The sequence below is a fragment of the Calidris pugnax genome, unplaced genomic scaffold (assembly GCF_001431845.1).
Source record: "Calidris pugnax isolate Ruff unplaced genomic scaffold, ASM143184v1 scaffold20, whole genome shotgun sequence".
NCBI classification, from domain to species: Eukaryota; Metazoa; Chordata; class Aves; order Charadriiformes; family Scolopacidae; genus Calidris; species Calidris pugnax.
This window is the reverse complement of record NW_015094510.1, coordinates 30,479,682-30,496,134: the sequence shown is the minus strand read 5'-3', so window position 1 is coordinate 30,496,134 and position 16,453 is coordinate 30,479,682. Positions and strand designations below refer to the sequence as shown.

General features: G+C 40.6%; 1 protein-coding gene across 2 annotated transcripts in view; it reads right to left on the bottom strand.

The window, feature by feature from the left end:
• Positions 1-430: 430 nt before the first annotated feature.
• PDGFD (platelet derived growth factor D) overlaps positions 431-16,453 on the bottom strand; it is a 145,509-nt gene continuing 129,486 nt past the window's right edge. For both annotated transcript variants that reach the window (XM_014966181.1, XM_014966182.1), the window contains exons 6-7: positions 16,021-16,235; positions 431-4,016 (exon numbers count right to left, since the gene is read on the bottom strand). In XM_014966181.1, the coding sequence (XP_014821667.1) occupies positions 3,882-4,016; positions 16,021-16,235 (350 nt within the window). In that variant the 3' untranslated portion in view covers positions 431-3,881. The remainder of the gene's footprint in view (positions 4,017-16,020; positions 16,236-16,453) is intronic.

The window sequence follows — 16,453 nt, the reverse complement described above, 5'->3', positions numbered from 1 at the left end:
GCACACAGCAACTGGATGCTTAGCTCTGCCCTGGTTCAGGTGAGACACAGAGCTTCAGCAGGAGCTTCCTTTGCCAGCAAGAAGCAGCTTCAGTAGGACAAGTGAGGACATCTCTGCCGGAGCCAAGCCAAGCCCGCGGGGGCTGAGACCAGCACTGAGTCCGGGGGAGAGCCCTAATCCGGTGATCAGAAGTGCTGTGCTGCTGTCACGCTGCTGCTGCTTCGCAAGGAAGCTGTCAGCTCTACCAGCTCGGGGGTTTGAACTCGATTATCCCAAAATTGCACTTTGGTACTTCCCTGACGCTCCTGGGAACAACTGCTAAAATTCACAAGGAGACCTAGCATGGATGGTGTCATGTTGTGGAAATGTCTTCCAGTAAATCACAGCTTTTAGTTCACCTGAATTCTGAATAATCACTCAGAGTACCTTCTTTCAAAAGCAGTATTTATTTTCTTATCAAGATAAGACACATTACATACCGCATAAAGTAAAAAATACTGCTAGGAAAGCTGCATTTAACTGAGATAACAAAAAAAATATATATAGATTGCACTTGAGAAAGTAGGCTCTATCCCAGAAGAATACAGTAAATAAAAAGCCAGCATGTGGTTTGAAATCAGGAATCTTTCTCAATTTCCTCTGAAAATATATTTATTTTGGGGGGTTCCAATTCCACCAATAAAAAATGAACCAGATTAGTTTTTTTAATACTTTTGCTTTTTATGTTAAAATAATATATAAACAACATAACAGTTTTTACACAGACAAAAGAGAAAACAAAGGTATGGGAAAACAACCCTGCAATTTCTGCTAATAAATAAAAAGGAAAAGTTTTGCTGTATTTGGTTTCATCACGGTCACTGCAGCTTGGGGCTCAGGTTTTTAGGAATTCTTCCTAGTTCACATGCATATTATCACCCCACACAGCCACATAAAGCCCATCCTTGACTCTCCTGCACAGGCTGGGAGCATGCTGTCTGTATGGCAGACGGCAGCACGAAGCAGTAAGTGGTTCCATTCATTACTAAGTTTCCAAGGAGCAATACTTTAAATTTGGTGATAAGTTTGGCTTATATTTAAGAAAGTAAACCCAACATTAATCAAGAGGATAATCCCTACTATACCAATGTCTTTTTACTTTACAGCTGAATTTTTCTGCTGGACCCTGCTGCCTGTTCCTAATCAAGTTAGATAAACTATTAGCTGTTCAGTCTTTAAAATGGGTATTCATACCATCTACCTTTAGGTACCTCATTCAGATGCCCAAGTCAGTTTTCTGATCTTTCTATATCATCAAAAGACAGAAAGAAAAGCTCCCACACTGGGTGATTTCAACCTGGGGGCTAGGGCATGCTTTGGAAGAGCCTCCCTCTCCCAAGTCCCTGGTAATTCAGGCTCCCAGATGAGGCTGGACCCCCCAAATTAGGAAGTGTAAAGACCCCCCCCCAGCACATGGCTGCTGGGGTGGAGGCTGGGCAAGCAGGGAGAGGTGTGTGGGAGACACCAGGTGTGGTGTGTGTCCAGTGAACTTTTTCTCCTGGGGGTGGGCATTAAAGGACCACTCAAAGCACAAAGCCATATGAAACTGATGCTTCCTACAGCCAATGCTGACTATGAGGCCAGAATGCTTAGGCATAATTTCGGCATAATTCAGTCAGGAATATACATTGGAGTGCACTGTCTCAAAAACAACCAGTACTGCCAACATCTTGCATGCAAATTTCTTCCAAAATTAGCTGAAAATTATGGAAGGACAGGGTCAATCTTGTTATTAAACTGAAGATAGAAAAAGAATGAAATTTTCTTTAAACAGTCCTGAACTATGAAACAAAACTGTCAATCTTCGGTTACAGTGCTGGTTTTTTAATGTGAATTGCTTTGAAAAATGATGAATCACTTCCCAAATCAGCATTCAAGAGCATTTTTAAATAGACATCTGGGACCCAAAGAGGAAAAATTAATATAAATAATAAAAACCCCGCACTTTTTGAATCTCAAAGGTTAAAGTACAGGAAAGAAAGTAACACAACATTTCTAAGGGATGTTTCAGTAAAGTTTTGCTAAAATTATAAAAGAGCACTTATAAAATACTTGAGCTAATAAAGAGGGTAAATCAGAACATTAGGGCACTTTTGCAACAAAATTGTAGGTTGCTAAACCATACCGGCTTGAAGGCTCTCAATATTATATTATAGCACATGCCAGTTTCCACTAATTATCAATGCACTATTATCAAACTACTTTGCTCTTTCAGAGAGACAGAAACACAAGAGGCAACACAAACAAGATGAACTGATGCAGCCTATGTCTGCTATTAAATATAAAACCTCAGCCATTAAGCATGCTGCCCCATTCACTCTGTTGCATTCATGATCAAAACTCCAATTCTTTGCCAGATTTAAATCCACAAAAGTGTACTTTACACTTTTGGAGCAGCATTTAAAATCCTTTAAAGCTAGTTTGAAAGGATTTTTTTTTCCTTTTCTGCTGGAGCACTTTCAATATATTTTAAAAGGCATAGGAAGCTATGGTGTAGCTTTTAAAGTGCTTGTTTTATTATGAGGTGGTGTTTAATAATATTCTTAATAAATGATGCACATTTTCCATGACAGACAGACATTGCTTAATGAGTTAATACGCCTCAGTAAAATGCAATCAAAAAGAAATTCACTGTCAACAGTTTAACCATGGCAATACACAGAGCTGAAATGAGACAACTAACCTCAGATAACTAAGATTAATGCATATATGACGCAGTTATAATAATCCATATTTAAAACAAACAAACAAACAAACAAACCCCAAACCAAATAATGATAATTAAATCTCAAGCACAGTTTCGTTTCCCAGTAACACAACTACAAAACAAATCAATATTTTCAACAATCAAGTGCCCAATCTTCATTGCCTGCGTGGGGGAAACATGGCCTCCTCGAACTGCGGCGAGGAGGATACAAGGGGAGGGTTGTCTGTCTCTTTTCGTGTTGAGGGGGCTCCTTCCAGGCAACTGTGGGCAGCTCTGTGTGAGGGGCACGAGTCCAGATCATGTAGGTAGAGACCAGAATCAGCCCCAGCCCACAGGGATTTACCTGGGGACCTGGTGGGAGCCCCCTCTTGCAGAAGCACCTGGACGATGGCTCCTGGGGAGTCACCGTGGCAAAAATACCAGCCTCCACACCCCACCACCACCACCAGTATCCCAGCTTACGCAAAGCACCTACTAATTTCAGCACACCATTTGCTTCAGTAAAAACAGTGAGATTTTATCTTAGTGGTGTGCTATTTAACATAGTGATCAGTTTTCCTCAGTATTTCTCACTCTGTTGCACCAGAACACTGGGAAGTTCCCTCTTCAAGCAGGATAAACAATTTTACACTCATAAAGGCTCAAATTCTCTCTTCATTTATACCCACAAAACCCTACTGACTCTCAGGAGGGCTGAGTAGGTAGAAATGGCAGCAGAATTTGAGTGTAGGAACTGATGAGTGAGAAACAGAAATGCAATGCTATTTCATTGCCAGCTACCACAAATACCTACACATCTGGTGTTTCTTTTCAGTGGGCATTGTGTGCCTAAGGACTACAAGTGAGCTTTGAAAATCTCAACCCTCAGAATCTAGCTACAGATAACCTTAATCCTATATTCTCAGATGCTGATACATAAATCTATGATATACCTGTTTAGCTGCCATGGCACTAATCAGCATGGCTATGCTGAAACACAGCAATCATTTTTGCTAATTGCAAAGGCAGGCTAGTAGCAAAGTTCAAATGATTAGTGAGTGAAGGTCCTCAGAGCAATCCTGCTTAAAAGTAAACATCCGGTAAGCTGCAATTAGTGTGACTTGTTTTTTTCTTTTTTTTTTTTCTCTTTTTCATCTTATCGTGGTGGTCTTGAACTGCAGATACAATCACAACGCTCATGGTGATCCAGCTGTATATCTACTAAGGCCATGTTGTTCCTGGTTCTGCCTTTTCTTCTGGGATGCCCAGCCTCAGGGATGAATTTCAGCACCTGGAGGATCAACAAAAATGCACTGATTAGAAAATGCTGTAAGAGAGTTGAGGATGAGAGTGTTGGGGCCCTGAGGGCACCAAGAGCCCTTAGTGGCCCTGACCAGCATTAATTTGGACACATTTTTGCTTTACTTCCAGCCTTTTTTTTTCCCACTCTGCAACATCCTGCTGTACTGTTTGTCCTGGAGCTTTGACAGATTGGATTATTTCCTACATCAGGTATCTTTATATATCGTTCAGTTCCCTAACCATGTCCAGAGTTGCTTCCTTGCATGTGAATTATCAAGTGTGTTTCCTTTGGCTTGTCTTTGCAGTAGCATTCATATTTGAATTGCTCTGCCCCTTCTCTCGCTTGTATAGTATTTCTGCTCTAAAGAACAAGGAACATTTTTTTATGCAATTTAAAATTTCTGAAGCACATATAATCAGAACTGGTCCAAAAATTAAATGCCCGTGGGAGGCAGAAGAAGATGAATGGAGCTTGCGCAAAATATGCACCAGATCCCATCAAGTTTCTCTGGAATGTGACTTTTGTTGGCTTATCTTAAAAATCTCTGCCTCTGCCTCAATTTAAATAATTTCTTAAGAATTTACTGTGAATAATGCAAAAAAAAAAAGCAAACAAAAAATATTTCCTAGGGATCTATCCATTATATAAGAGGCTTCTGAAAAAATTCTATTTAGGCAAGATAACCCAAGACAATTAAAAAAGAGAGTTGCAGGTTATAAAGAAGATGAAGAAGAGGCAATGTACACAAGTTATAACGAAAGAAATCCTATTTTGGCATATGGAAGAAAATACTAAGAGTGGTTAAACACTGTAGCAGGTTACACAGAGAGCTTTCAGAAATGTTGAAGATGGTAAAAATTAACAGGACAAGGCCCTGAGCAAGTTCACCTAACTTCAAAATTCTCCCTGCTTTGAATGGGAGGTTGGGCTAGGTGGTCCCCAGAGCTGCCCTCCAATCTGCATTATTATATGAATCTATCATTCCCTGAAAATGGTCTTGTGGATATGAGGGAAACAGCCATAATGTTGCGTTCTATCTAATCTTCTGTGATAGTGTGTGTAAAAGATGGACTGGAAAGAGCTGAGGAGGATGGCGGTCTGCAGGGGCATGCTTTGTGAGCCCACTGTTGGAGGCTGAGTTGCTGTGTAAGAGCTCATACCCCCACGAGCACAGTGGCACAGGCTGAGGGGAGGAAATCCTGTTTTGTTTCATTAGTTTGCTGTTGATGGGCCTACAGCAGTTTAACGAAAGAGATATTAATTTCCAACTTCTGCCCTGAAGCTTAAATAGTTTGGATTAGGTACAACAAATCAGTTAAGACTAAGAACATTTTAACTCTCCTACAGCATTTTTCTTCCCAGATCTCGCAGCACATTGCACAGAAAGATATGCATCATTGTCAAACTTGTGCATATGAAGGATCTGAAGCTGATTTGCTCAAGGCTCTGCAACACATCAGTAGAAAAGCTATCAGTGGCATTACATGGTCCTTTCCCTTTTGAAATCCCTCATTTACTGATGGGGAGCAGGACACAGAGAAAGCAAGGCTGCAGCTCCACAGCTGGTGGGATGGTTCTGCTCTCTGCGACCTCAAGCACTTGAGCCCAGAAACCATGCACTGGTAGGGTACTAAAGCTAACACATCTCACCTCTTGGCAGGTTGTTGTGACTCATGCTAGCTTGGCCAAGTGACTGCTAGATAAGCTAGATTTGTCTTGCTCGTTCAAAAGATGGAGAGAAATCTGTCTTGTCTATGATCTGCCAAAGCCACTGGTAAAGTGGGAAGTGAGGCCTAAACTTCTTTAACGTCTCCACCACAGAAACACTCACACTTCAACCCTGAATAACAGGTCCCCTAACTATGGATCATACTGTCAATCAATTATTAATCTGCTTTTTTTATTAACTGCTTTCTGTATTTTGACATTGCACCACCATAAACAAATTGAGATGGTCTCGGAAAGGAGTGGGAATAAGGAGCTGCATACTAGATCAACAAAGTATTAGCAATTTCAACAGAATTAGAAAGTCCCTGAAAGTAAGTGTGAATAAAAGGTTGATCACAGATGCTGTACAGAGCGGGTGGGGAAGGGCAGGCAGTTGAGCAGCCTCTAGGATGAGACCACTCGTTCCCCACCGTTAATGCCTGGAGGGTAGGAAGGACATGGGATGTAACCAAAAGGATAAGAAATGAACACAGTCTATTATTTTGTCCTCCCTTTTGTGATAAAATTTATGTTTAACCTAGGTAATAGTGAGAGGCAGGACTGTGCCTAAGCAAGGTACAGACATGTTGCTTTAACGTGCTGGGAAGATATAATTACTTTTCCCTGTTAGAAATGCAGACATGTCTTCTATTATTATTTTTTTTTAAGCAACAAAATTATAATGGATTTGAATTGATTCCAAACATTGACTGCCTCAAAATATGCAGTAAATCCTGATGGACACCAGGACAATTCACTGTACTGCACTGTCATCCAAAACACTGAGGAACTGAACCCTATCAGGTTGCTCCAACTATTACAGAGCTGAACATAGACCACATCTTCAAAAATGCTTTTTCAAAGAGAACACACTTTTAAAATCAAGTGCAGCTGCTGACGCCGAACCCATGATAAAATTCTTTATTTAAAGAAGCCTTTCATCAAAATCTGACAAATTCAGATGATTGGCACTTTGCAAGATCATGGGCAGGTAGATCTGCTTTTTTTCAGTTGAGAGCAAATGAAAGTATGCAACAGGATGAGAGCAAAGATGTGGGCTGTATTTAAGCTAGCAGACCTCCTGACAGCTTGGGGATTTTCCCTGTGTTTTATATTAAGAAACATGAGCACAGTATATGGGCTTTGCTGATAAGAGTAGAAAAATGAATTGGCAGGCACTTTCGCAGACAAGACGGGAAAGCAGTGTTTGAACACAGCTGAAATTGGACTGCTTTAATAGCTGATCACAGAACTGATGTTCAAAGCTCTCCGTCTAGCTTCCATCTAATAGTTTTAGTTTCAGCTAAATATAAGGGAATTGAAAAGAATCAGGAAGTAAGGCCATTTCTGGTGACCACAGTAGTTGAAAGAAAACCCTTTATTCTGAAAATGCTGCTGTTTATTCATTACATGGCCAGGTCCTTAAAGGTGAGGAGCTGCTGAATTAATGAAAACAGTTTATTGCTCCTTTTCTGACGGGACCAGTAGCTGTAAGAAAACATGGATATGAGGAAGGTCTGGAATGCTCAAAAGGTTTCTTTTGTGTGGGCAAAAAAGAATAACCTTGCAGTTTTCAAATTAAAGGAGCAATATCTGTCACTACTAATCAAAATGTGGTGCCTCAGCTGTTCAGATGACTGCCTCACAAAGAGTATATAACTACAGCCATATCCCCCTCATCAAACACTGAGTTAATTATGTTCATAAAACTATTAAAACAATAAAAATAAAAAAATCAAAATAGAGGACTTAGCTTCTGAGCTGGATTTGATGTTTATAGGTAATACAAAAAATGATATCAAGGCCTTGTAGCGTTTCTTCTGCAGACAACTCCACAGGAGCACACCAATATCCTGGATGGCATTTTACTTTGTAGATATGCCTAAGCATCTGAGAGGTTTCAAGGCAAGGTGACTGTGGCCACTGCGTAGTTTTCCTTGGGGGTGGTGGTAAAGGAAATATAAAAAAAGTGCTTACATGCGTTTCCCTGCCAGGAATCTTGCTCATTGATCATGCATTGCATTTGGATGCCAGCTTCTGAGGGACTTTTTAAATGAGAGAGCAAAGCCATCACTAAAAACAGTATCTGGAAGCTGAAGCCAGAAAAACTCAAGCTGGAATTCGGGCACACTTAGATAAGTCAGGCCCAATCATTGCTTGGACAGCCCTACAAGGAACTGTGAGGTTTCCAGTCAGTTTGAGAACATGAGAAAATGGCTGCCTTTCCAGAAGACATACAGTACAAGTTTGGGTCTTGCTTTGGGGGCAGCAGGGTGCTCTCCAGTGGCCTGTGGAGCACAGGAGAGTCAGGGATGAAGGCCCAGTGGCCCCTCTGATCTCAGGAGATCTGTAAGAGCACTTCATGGTCAGGGGCCAGGGAGAGCAGAGCATGATGACTTCTGGGGAAAGGACCCAGTTGGAGAGAACCTATTCACCCTGACCCACACCCAGCATTTCTCCAGTAGAAGCAGCAACAAAGAGGTGACTGCAGAGAATGGTTCACCTGAAGCACCCACCTCTGGCGGGGCTAGATCTGATAACTAGGAAAGGAGCCCAAAGGCTGGACTTGCAGCTTTAGATGGGCAGAACTAGATGAGGTGAACTACTCCCTCCGGCATGCACTGATGGCCCTAGCCATGCATCATTTACATTTGAAGTCAGGCAACATTTAGCTGTGACAGTCCATGATGGCTGATTTCTGTTTTAATAAAAAGCAAAGAGTAATAGGAAACTCAGTCAACACTTCCTAAACTAATAAAAAAAGGGGGTATCCAGTTGCTCATAGCCATTTTTTACTTGTCTTTTACTTAATTTATTTGGAACAATGGTAACATTCTTTGTTAAATTCTTGACCAGTGGTTTAAACACTAATAGACATCTGAAGCCTCACTCAAAAATCATGTCTTTTTTTTTTTTCTGATTAGCTTAAGAAGACTGCAGATAATCAATAACATGACAACGGCTTACCAAATATCCAGCTAGCTTTATATTCCAGTGACAGAGGTTGAAGAGCAACTCTGAATGCTATTTTAGATAGTGCAATTTGTACTTTGCAGAACTTATTTTAAAATCCTGTTATGCAGCATTATCTAATCTCCTTCTGCTCATCTAAAAATACCATCATTCTAGCATGCAAACCAAATTATATTTGTCTGAGATTCATGAAAGAGGAAGCATCAAAAGTGCAAAACATTCAACACAGATCCAAGTTCTGATACAGATGAAAAACCTTACTCCACAGTTTTTGAAAGTTATCTAATCCAAAGGTCACACACAGTTTAGCTGTGCTCTGAGCATAAGAAACCAAGCATTATGGGAATGGGGTTCATAATTTAGGATAAGGACCTTTATTCTAGTAGGAACATAGCCTAAAATAACGATACAGACCCAAAGCTGTATTCTTTCTTACCAGAGATAATTACAGGACATCAGGAACAAGAAAAAAGGATTCATTTGCTGATCAGTGGTAGCATTCAAACGAAAGGATTAGTAAATGTAGATGGGATTATTGATTCTATTTTTTTTTTTATTTATATGAATAACAAGCACCTGGTTTTAACACAGCAAACATGGGAAATATTTTATTTGGCTTAAAACTCAGGCATCTAAAACAGTCACTAAAGCTATGATGTTTTTGACATATGTGACATCAACAAGACCTTCACTTTTGGTTATCTTATCCCTTATTATGGTGCCAGCTATTGCTTTTTCACTGACCAGATAAACGTGTTCCCCCTTCCCAAATTGCCTCTCTGCCCAGAGATGTATCACAGGATGTCTCACTCAACTTCCAGATGTCATCCCAAGAACTTTCATTTTCATGTAGTAAAAAAAGGAACCTTTTTCCTCTCACTGCACCTCTGTGCTCTCTCTGCTCATCCTGTGGCCTAGCAGTCATTTCTGACTCATTCTGTTTCTTTGTATTTGCATTCCAAATAAATCCCATTGCTGCACCTTGTATAATATTTCTATGCATTAACTCTTTTGTCAGGTTAATTCTGTGCCTTTATTACCATAACAACCTTTTATCTCCTTTATACATGTACTATCAACTTCCGGACACAGAACAACCAGACCGTATTCCTTGCAGGCTGGTTTGATGACACTAGCTCTTTTTAAACCCTTAGTAATTTTCCTTTGTTGTATCAGCAGCATTTGTATAATTTTTGTCCAGTTATCTTATGTTTCCCTGTATAAAGACAGAGTGAGAATTATCATTTGCTCTCTTGAGTGCCTCCCTAAAGTTTGCTTATTTCTCTGGAAAAAAAAAAAAGGAAAAGAAAAAAGAAAAAAGAAGAAAAGCCCTCACACCAGAAAATTGTATTAGTTACATTTCTTAACTCCATTGAAACAACTCCATTGTCTTACTAAAGTTCCGTATCACCTTTTTATTTGCTCCCCTGTTCCCCTGTTCTTTTCTCCCCAGTAGTATTCCCTACTGTCTTGTTTTCCCTTTACAATGTTGGGTCCAATTAAAGCTGCTTCTGTGCCCCAGCAACTTGAGCAAAGACTTAGTATTGTGCAGGTATTCTGAGGTGCCTGTTACCCCTCTCAGGGCAGCAAGAGGTTGTGAAGTAGCCACCCTAAAACTAATCTAAACCTTGCCATTGAGAATTAATTGCCTGTATGTACTGTAAAGGCACCAGACAAGCTCCAGTCAACATGAAATGTGAATGGAGGCAGAATGCTTTGAAAAGGGGGAGGATGAGGGGGAGAAAGAAGCACCATAAGACAGTGAAAAATGCATCAGTCTTTACAGGAGAGACAAGTAAGTGGGTAAAAGATGCAATTGGCTTTCGCCACTTTTTTCCTTATATGCCTTTTAGCTGTGCTGCTCAGCACTGTGTTTGTGGAGGTTTATACACTCTGACAAATTCTGGTTGCTACCTTAAGAGCATTTATTCCTCATGGAAACTCATTTCACATCTCATCAGTTACAGCAATGAGATGGGGAAACCGATTTCTTGTTTCTCTGAGGTATGTGCATGCTGGGCAGATGGCAAAGCCGCAGCCCCAGCTGAATTGAGTCCTGGCCTGAGTTCCCCCCCACCTCCTCTGGGCTGGGTGATCTCCAGCTTTACAGCCCCCTCTCTCTTTTAAGAGCAGCTCCAGGCATTTCCAGAGAAATGCACTGCAACGGAAAACACGCTTTCACATCAGCTCCCCTTTAGCAAGTTAGACAGCAGTAGATGTGAGCATTTGGTTAAGGTGTGCTGCATCCATTCCCATGTATTGCTTTGTCTTTCCCCTGCAGGGAGCCCTGCGACATAACTCCGTATTGCTCCTGGTGGACTGTGCCCGAGGGACGTTTTGAGACACTGCCAGCACTTGGCCTGTTTGGATTGCAGGGTTCGTGACACTATGTGGTAAGTCATGAATATTTGTCCATGAGCTCTGGTATCAAGCAAACCCAGAAGCTGTGGAAAACCACAGAGCATCACAAGACTTCTGCAAAAAACCCCCACCCATAAAACTATCTGTTTACTCAGGTTATGAACCCGTTTACTTCTGGAAACTGCTGGATGTTTTGGTAAAGTTATGGCAAACTTCCAGGTTATAAAAGAAGACCGGAGATCTCATTATTAGCATTTCCCAGGGCAACAAAGAAAAAAGATACCCCTCACTGTGGCATTCTCATTTTCTCATTTTCCCTGCTGTTGCATTGCTTCTTACAATTGGACGTGCTAGGAAAGAGCTGTACAGTCTGTTCGGGGAACTGGAGCAGCATTCACAGCTTAGGGAAATGAAAGGCTCCACGTGACAGCTATTAGTCCTGCGATACCAGGAGGGAGCGCTCGGTGATGAGAGCAGTGTGAGGCTTTGAATAGGAACTCAGGGGGAACTAAAAAACATTAAGAGCATAAGGAGAAGATAACCTTGAAATCTCTCTGGACTAGAAGCCTCTCTCTCAACAAACACTCTGGGCATTAGTGTACCCACAGCTGCCGGCGTGCAGCTACTCCAGCACTGCAAGGCACCAGCTACACAGCCAAAAAGGAGCCTATTGCTTCTGGAAAATTTGTCTGCCTGTCTTTCTCACCCAGAAATTCTGGGTAGCTCAGAAATGCCAGACAACTTCTAAGTGATTTTCAGTCACATTTTTACTCTTGAGGACAAGCATATCCATGTGCAGGACAAATAGCTCTGGTGGGTCCAGGAGCTCAGCAGATGAAGCTCCAGGATAGTCATTAGGCAAAATCAGCCTCGGGGTCTGCAGAACTCAGTCTTAGCTGCTACAAACACCTTCTTTGCTCCAGTACCTTATACTTCCTTCTGGTGTCTTTTGCAAGTAAATCAAAGTAATTGAGACTTGTGTTTGAATCTGGCCTACATTCTCCTGCAGCAAAAGGCAGAGATTTTCAACCAAATTAACATAAAGTGTTTCATAACGTGTGATTTCATAAAGTGTGAAGCTCTGCCCTTCGTTATGCAACTAAAGGCTTTTTGGTTAAGGTTAGTGGGTTTCAAATTGGCTTCAAAGAGAGTAAACTAGCTCTATGGTTCTAAAACCAGCATGTGGACAGGCTCCTCCTTAGTGCCTTTACTGCCAGGCATTTAAATAAAATTAGAGTTAAGTGTCAAAGAAGAATGAAGAATAAAACTGATTAGCTGTGCGTGGCTAATAACAATAATAAAGTGGAAAATATTTTGGACTAAAATTAATGGACACATCTTTAGTATGTCATACGTGAATTTATCTGCATGACTTCCACTCATGTTAATGGGAGCCACTTGGCTAAATTTCTGCTCAGTGAGCTGTTAATTCATCCCTAAGGGATTAACTTTAAATTTAAACTTACAAAAGCCATTTAATGTTAAAGCTGAAACACTGTCTCGAATTCATATGGTTTTTAGAGAACAAAGGAGCAGTGAAATAAATGAGCAGTGATGTATTAGTGTGAATATTGAATTTCGTGAATTTAGTGATTAATTTGGGATGGTCATAAATCGTGACATCCTGGTTGTAACCAATACCTAGTTAATGTGATATTCTGGTGTCCCAGCACCAGATGCTCCCAAACACCTGACAGCACAGGTTAGTGCTTGATAACAAAAGCGTAAGTATGATCAGCATTTTTTTTCTAGCTACTGTCAATAGTTGTCTTATGTTCTGATACAGATGGGACCTGGGATTCTTTACCTTATGTTTTACTTCTAGTTCTCTCAGAATTCTTCTGAATTGTGCACTAGTCTTATTTAAAGGTTGAAATTCCATATAGATTTACCGTGCAAAAAAAGTCAAATTCCTTTTTACCATTTTAAATTATTTCCCTTTCAATCTCTTTCTTGTTCTTTTCTCAAGGAAAAGAATATTTAGGAGGACCTAATTTTCCTTTAGGTACTATTTACTATTTTCTGTCTTTCACTGTATCCTCTCTTATTCCCAGTTTTTCCCAACTGGAATTATCCAAAAATTTTGAGCCTCTTTCCTTGCAAATGTTTTTGATGTGTATCTCCTCCTGTTTCTCTCCTGATGTATGTTTTCTGCTTCTATATATCTTTTGTACTCCTGCTTGTATCCTAAGCACCAATGGTCAAAACCCTGTATAAGTACCCCAGCAATTTATCCAGGTCATAATATTTGCTGTGTTGTTTCCCGTTCACCTATATTCCTGTAGAAGACTGTCAGTTGATTTTTTTATGTCACCACTGTACTAAATAACGGTTTTCCTAAAGCTCTTCATGGTGATTCACTCTTGACCTTTAGTCCAACTTCCATCTCTCGTTTCTTCCTCTGCTCCTCACATACCCAGTGTTATATGAATAAATAGTTGAGAGTATTCACCCTAATACTTGCTTCTTTTCTAAACTGGATTTATAAGTAGCTCCATAGGCCTTGCTGATATCCCTCGCAGCCTTCTCTGCTGTTAAAAGTACGTTATCTCCTGTGCTAGCTGTCATTTTTGCCACCTCTCTGTTCACCTCCCTCCAGCTTGATCACACATGAAATAACAATCCATGTGCTGGGGGCACCCAGAGATAGCCACTTCCTATGTAGAAAATTGCTCATCTCTTCCACCTCTTTGCTCTTTATCTCTTAACCAGCTTCTAATCCATGTTTGATCTTGTCTGGTTGACTGTTTGCTCTCTGAAGAAGGTGCCAGGTCTTTTAGCATTCTTGTAAAATGTTGTGGTGCTGTATAAATATTTATTCATACATAAGCCATTCATTTTATCAGCTCATAGTCATCTAGGTGTTTTATACTTATTAATTTTTTTTCCAATTAACTTTTCTACCACTGAGATAAGGCTTTCCGCTCTGTAATTACCAGGGTCAGCCCCTGCATCTTGTTTAAAATTAGATAAAATATTAACTATTCTCTAGTCCTAGCTGATGTGGAGTATGCTGTATTCTGCAGTTAATTGTAAGAAAAAAAATCTCTTACTTTGGAAAATAGGAACCACACTGCTCATAGCCAGGCAAAGGTATGACCTTCAACAGCCTTCTGCTATTGCAGCCCTATGGTCTCCCAAGTTAATGCCTTTATGGTACGAGCCCACATCACATCCAAATTTAAAGTCCATAAAGTTTATTTTCACTTGAGACTTACTTAAGCCAAGTGGTAAATCATGCTCTTATAATATATATGTCAGAAATTAAGTCAGCATGGCATGCAGCTACCTACTTTCAGTCAGCTGAAAGGATAATACCAAGTAACCTTCCTAGATATGTTGACTTTATTGAACATTGCTCATTTCTGGTTCTGATTTCGGGGCAGGAATATAAAATGTTCTTTCCTTTTTTTTTTTTTTTTTTTTTTTTTTTTTTTTTTTTTCTTCTCTAAATGTCTTCTGAATGGATTAAAATTAAATGTAATTGAATTTATTCTTATGGAAAAAATTTGCCTTCCTAAAAAATTGCTGAGTGCGACAAAAGCTAAGGCCGAAAGATTCAGCTGCTTTCTACAAGTCTAAATCTGGAACAGAAGAGAGTTTACAGGTGATTTAACTGTTATTTCCAAGTATGGAAATGTTCTTCTACAAAGAATATGTCCAGTGGTATATACATTCACATAGTATCAGTTCTTTGCTGGGGAAGATCAGTCCAACATAAGCCTCATTCTTGCAACATTCTTCTCTCATCTCACTAGGATGGTGTGGTAGCATCCCCACAGAGAGGTGGCAAAAGTTCTCTCCCACTTTTAAATTAACTTACACATAAATACCTCTTAACAGCCCTTTCTCACAGATATATAAACTCCTTCCACTCCACTCAGTCACTACTTCCAAATGCAAATTGCTGGGCAATACCGTGGCATTAAAGACATTATTATTAAACTTATTTAATATGAGGCCTTCCTGCAGGTTGACTGTGTGGGTGTGTGTCTCTCTAGAGGTTACTGCAGTGGAAGGCATGAATGCTGCTCCACAAGGTACTAAGCTGGTATCCAGCATGGACAGCAAGAGCAATGATGTTATCTAAGTCTAGGATCCACTCTAAGGCTACCTGAACCTGTCTGGAACCTGTCTGGAAGCCTAAGCAGATCCTTCACCTCAGGAGGAGTGGTGAACATAAAGGGTACTCACTTAACCCACATTGATCTCTCTCAAATGATGGCATCTTTGCTTATGACACTTCACTGGGGTCAGTAATTTTGGTAATTTATTTTTGCACTGCAGATCCAACATGATAATCCATATAAGCATGACAAGAGAACATGATAATGATAATATAACATGATATCATAGAATCATAAAATCATAGAATCATAGAATGGTTAGGGTTGGAAGTGACCTCAAAGATCATCTAGTTCCAACCCCCCTGCCATGGGCAGGAACACCTCCCACTAGACCAGATTGCTCAAGGCCACATCCAGCCTGGCCTTGAACACTTCTAGGGATGGGGCATCCACAGCTGCTCTGGGCAACCTGTTCCAGTGTCTCACCCCCCTCATAGTAAAAAATTTCTTCCCGAGATCTAATCTGAATCTTTTTTCTTCCAATTTAAAACCGTTTCCCCTTGTCCTATCATTACCCTTCCTGGCAAAGAGTCCCTCCCCAGCTCTTCTATAGGCTCCCTTCAGATATTGAAAGGCCGCTATAAGGTCTCCCCAGAACCTTTACTTCTCCAGGCTGAACAATCCCAGCTCCCTCAGCCTGTCTTCATAGGAGAGGAGCTCCATCCCTCTGATCATCTTCGTGGCCCGATAATGATAATGATAATATAATGTGATAACCAGTGTAAGCAGCACACATGGCTCTGAGAAAACTCTTCAGAATCCATGTAAGCAATAAATACCCAAAAGAAGTACCAAAGAAAAGAAAAGAGAAGGAGTGAAAGTACCTCATGATATTTTTTCACGGTTTTCCCTGACACACACGTGCAGGATTTCCAGTTCGAAGTCCCACAGCCACAGTTCCCTCCACAGCGCTGGACAAGGAGGCAGCGGGGAAAGAAAACTACATTTGTCAGCTTCAGTTCCTCCCTTAAATTGACAGAGTAGTTTCTCGGAGTGCAGCTGTAACGTTTCACATCATCATTCAACCTGTCCAGGTCAACTGCAATGCAAAAGAAGTTTCATTAGTAAGGTTTGAGTGGGACATTCCTCTGGTTTATACTGCTCCCCAGGCACTCAATAACACAAAGTGATGCGACACTGGTTGGAAAATATGTGCAGTGTAGCAGTGATTCCTGAATAGATAAACATAAACCCACCAATTTTAAATCATTACAGGTGGCCATCCAGGCTCTCATTCTGCTCCCATTGACTCTCATA